General features: G+C 43.2%; 1 protein-coding gene across 7 annotated transcripts in view; it reads left to right on the top strand.

The window, feature by feature from the left end:
* The window catches only part of bin1b (bridging integrator 1b), a 34,678-nt gene that overhangs the window by 30,686 nt on the left and 1,492 nt on the right, over positions 1-2,500 (top strand). For all 7 annotated transcript variants that reach the window (XM_056594685.1, XM_056594683.1, XM_056594684.1 and 4 more), the window contains 2 exons: positions 730-780; positions 1,654-1,755. In XM_056594685.1, coding sequence (XP_056450660.1) covers positions 730-780; positions 1,654-1,755 — 153 coding nt within the window. The remainder of the gene's footprint in view (positions 1-729; positions 781-1,653; positions 1,756-2,500) is intronic.

Genomic DNA, 2,500 nt, shown 5'->3' with positions numbered 1-2,500 from the left:
GACCCTGATCTTGCTGCTGCCGCTGCTGCTGTCGCCATTGGTTCTCTGTTGTTGCCATGGGTTACTCTTGGTTGCCATGGGTTACTCTGTTATTGTCACACCCCTTCTACTCAACGTGGCCGGCCTGTCTCTCGGTCGAACCGTCCGAAAGCCTTCTGTAAAGATATGCCTGAACATGTCCCTCATTGTGGTTTAATGCTTTGGGTTCTGTGACAGACGCAGACACGCACACACAAATGCATACATACAAATACACACAGGCGCACAAGCATAAAGAGACAGAGAGAGAGACACAATCAGAGAGACACACACACATATAGAAACACACACACACACACACACACACACACACACATAAAGACACACTAACATAGAGACACCCACACACAAACACAGAGATACACACATACACACACACACAGACACACACACAGAGACTCACACACACAAACACAGAGATACACACACTCACAAACACAGAGACATACACACACACAAACACACACACACACACACACACACACACACACACACACACACACACAGAGGGACAGACTAACATAGAGACACACACACACACACACACAGACACACACGAAGACACACAGACACAAGCAGGCGCACACACACACACACAAACAGTGGTGTTTTTTGGTAACTGAGGTGGGTAGTTTCGTCGATCGCTGATGTGTGTGTTTCTGATCCCTCTCCCTCTCTGTCCCCTCCCAGACCGCGGTAACCAACGGCGACGGGGATCTCCCTGAGGGCTTCCTCTACAAGGTGAACTGTGGGGGGGTGCGGTTGTCTACTGCTCACACACCCATCACCCATCCATTATTCAGCCGAGGGCCGGGGGGGCGGCTTAGCTTAGGAGGTGGGGCAGGTTGACTGGTAACCGGAAGGTTGCTAGTTTAATCAAGGTTAACTATTAACCGGAAGGTTGCTAGTTTGATCCCCCGGCTCCTCCTAGCTGAGTGTCGAGGTGTCCCTGAGCTCTCCCTGACTGCTCCTGACGAGCTGGCTTTCACCTAACGTGGTCGACTCCGCTGTTGGTGTGTGAATGTGTGTGAACCGCTTTTGATAAAAGCGTCTAATAAATGTCCTAAATGTAATTGCAAATGAGGTGAATTCGAAGTGTGCCTCTAGTATTTCTGAATAGTTTTGAATCACTAGTGTCTTTATTGAACAAACCTGTTTTAATTTCTACTTACATAGCATTACATATATGTTCTAGAAGGTTGTCGCGCAACAACATTCAAACTAAAACCATTGTATTCTCAATACTGGCACGAAAAAGCTTTGTGCCAAGTGTAAGGTATTGGCTTTGAAGCATGTGTGTGTGGCTGTGTGTGTGTGTGTGTGTGTGTATGTGGGTTTACTGATGTTTATTAATTTCCTCAATTCCTTATTTAGACCACACAATATCAAATCTAATATTAGTACCTCATCGGACCTCATGTTACAAAACAGAACGTTTTTAGAAAGACACTGAAATCGGTTTTGCAGAAATTAACAATGTGAGAATAATAAGGGGTATTTCTAACATAAAGGCATGTAACCCTATTCTAGCAGTACCTCCAAAATTGAATTATCAACCCCTAAAAAAGCATGATATAGGATCTTTAAACCATCGCCCTCTATCGCCCCCTACAGGTGAAGGTGTTGCATGACTACGCTGCCACCGACGGGGATGAGTTGGAGCTGAAGACCGGGGACATGGTCCTGGTGATGGCCTTCGACAGCCCCGACGAACAGGTCACACACATTCACCTTTAACTCTCATGGGGATCCTGCTTTGTGGGTGCTTCTTCCACTATGTTAACCTTTAGAATGTGATTTTTCTTTTTAAAGTTCCTTATGTTCGGTATTATTCACTAAACAAGCAATAAGTCATTCTGTAGTATGACCAACACAACATCGGAAGCAGTCAACATATAAACTGTTTCGTCCTTTTGGCCCGGCCTCTGTGTTGAGATTAATTGATATAATAACATCTTTATTTAACGATTGATTTTTTTTTATCGTAGCCTTTGTGATTTGCAAATCGCAAAGGCTTCGATTTTTGCAAATCGTGTATTACATCGCGATTGCGCTTTGAATTTGATTAATCGTTCAGCCCGTGTCGTCACACAGGCTTTGTGGGGCTTCTTCCATTATGTTAACCTTTAATATAATGTACAGCCTTTTGGGAGATTTGGGTAAAAAAATGTTAGGATGTATTTTAGGACTTTGGAGTAAATATGTGTAGATAGATAGATAATTCTGAACTTTAATAATCCCTCTGGAAGGTTCCCTCAGGAAATTGCACTTCTAGCAGCAGCAAACACCAAAAGAATATGACTTAAAAACAAGTATAAATGTGCAAAAGTACAAAATGCAAAGTGCTAAAAATATATATGCAGTGAAACAATATGCAAGAAGAATACTATGCAAGCCAATATTTTCATACGGGATTGCTTAAACAGTGCATACAAACACTGAAAGAAAACAGTGTATCAAA

This window comes from Gadus chalcogrammus, chromosome 7 (assembly GCF_026213295.1).
Source record: "Gadus chalcogrammus isolate NIFS_2021 chromosome 7, NIFS_Gcha_1.0, whole genome shotgun sequence".
NCBI classification, from domain to species: domain Eukaryota; kingdom Metazoa; phylum Chordata; class Actinopteri; order Gadiformes; family Gadidae; genus Gadus; species Gadus chalcogrammus.
This window is presented reverse-complemented; position numbering and strand designations above follow the sequence as displayed.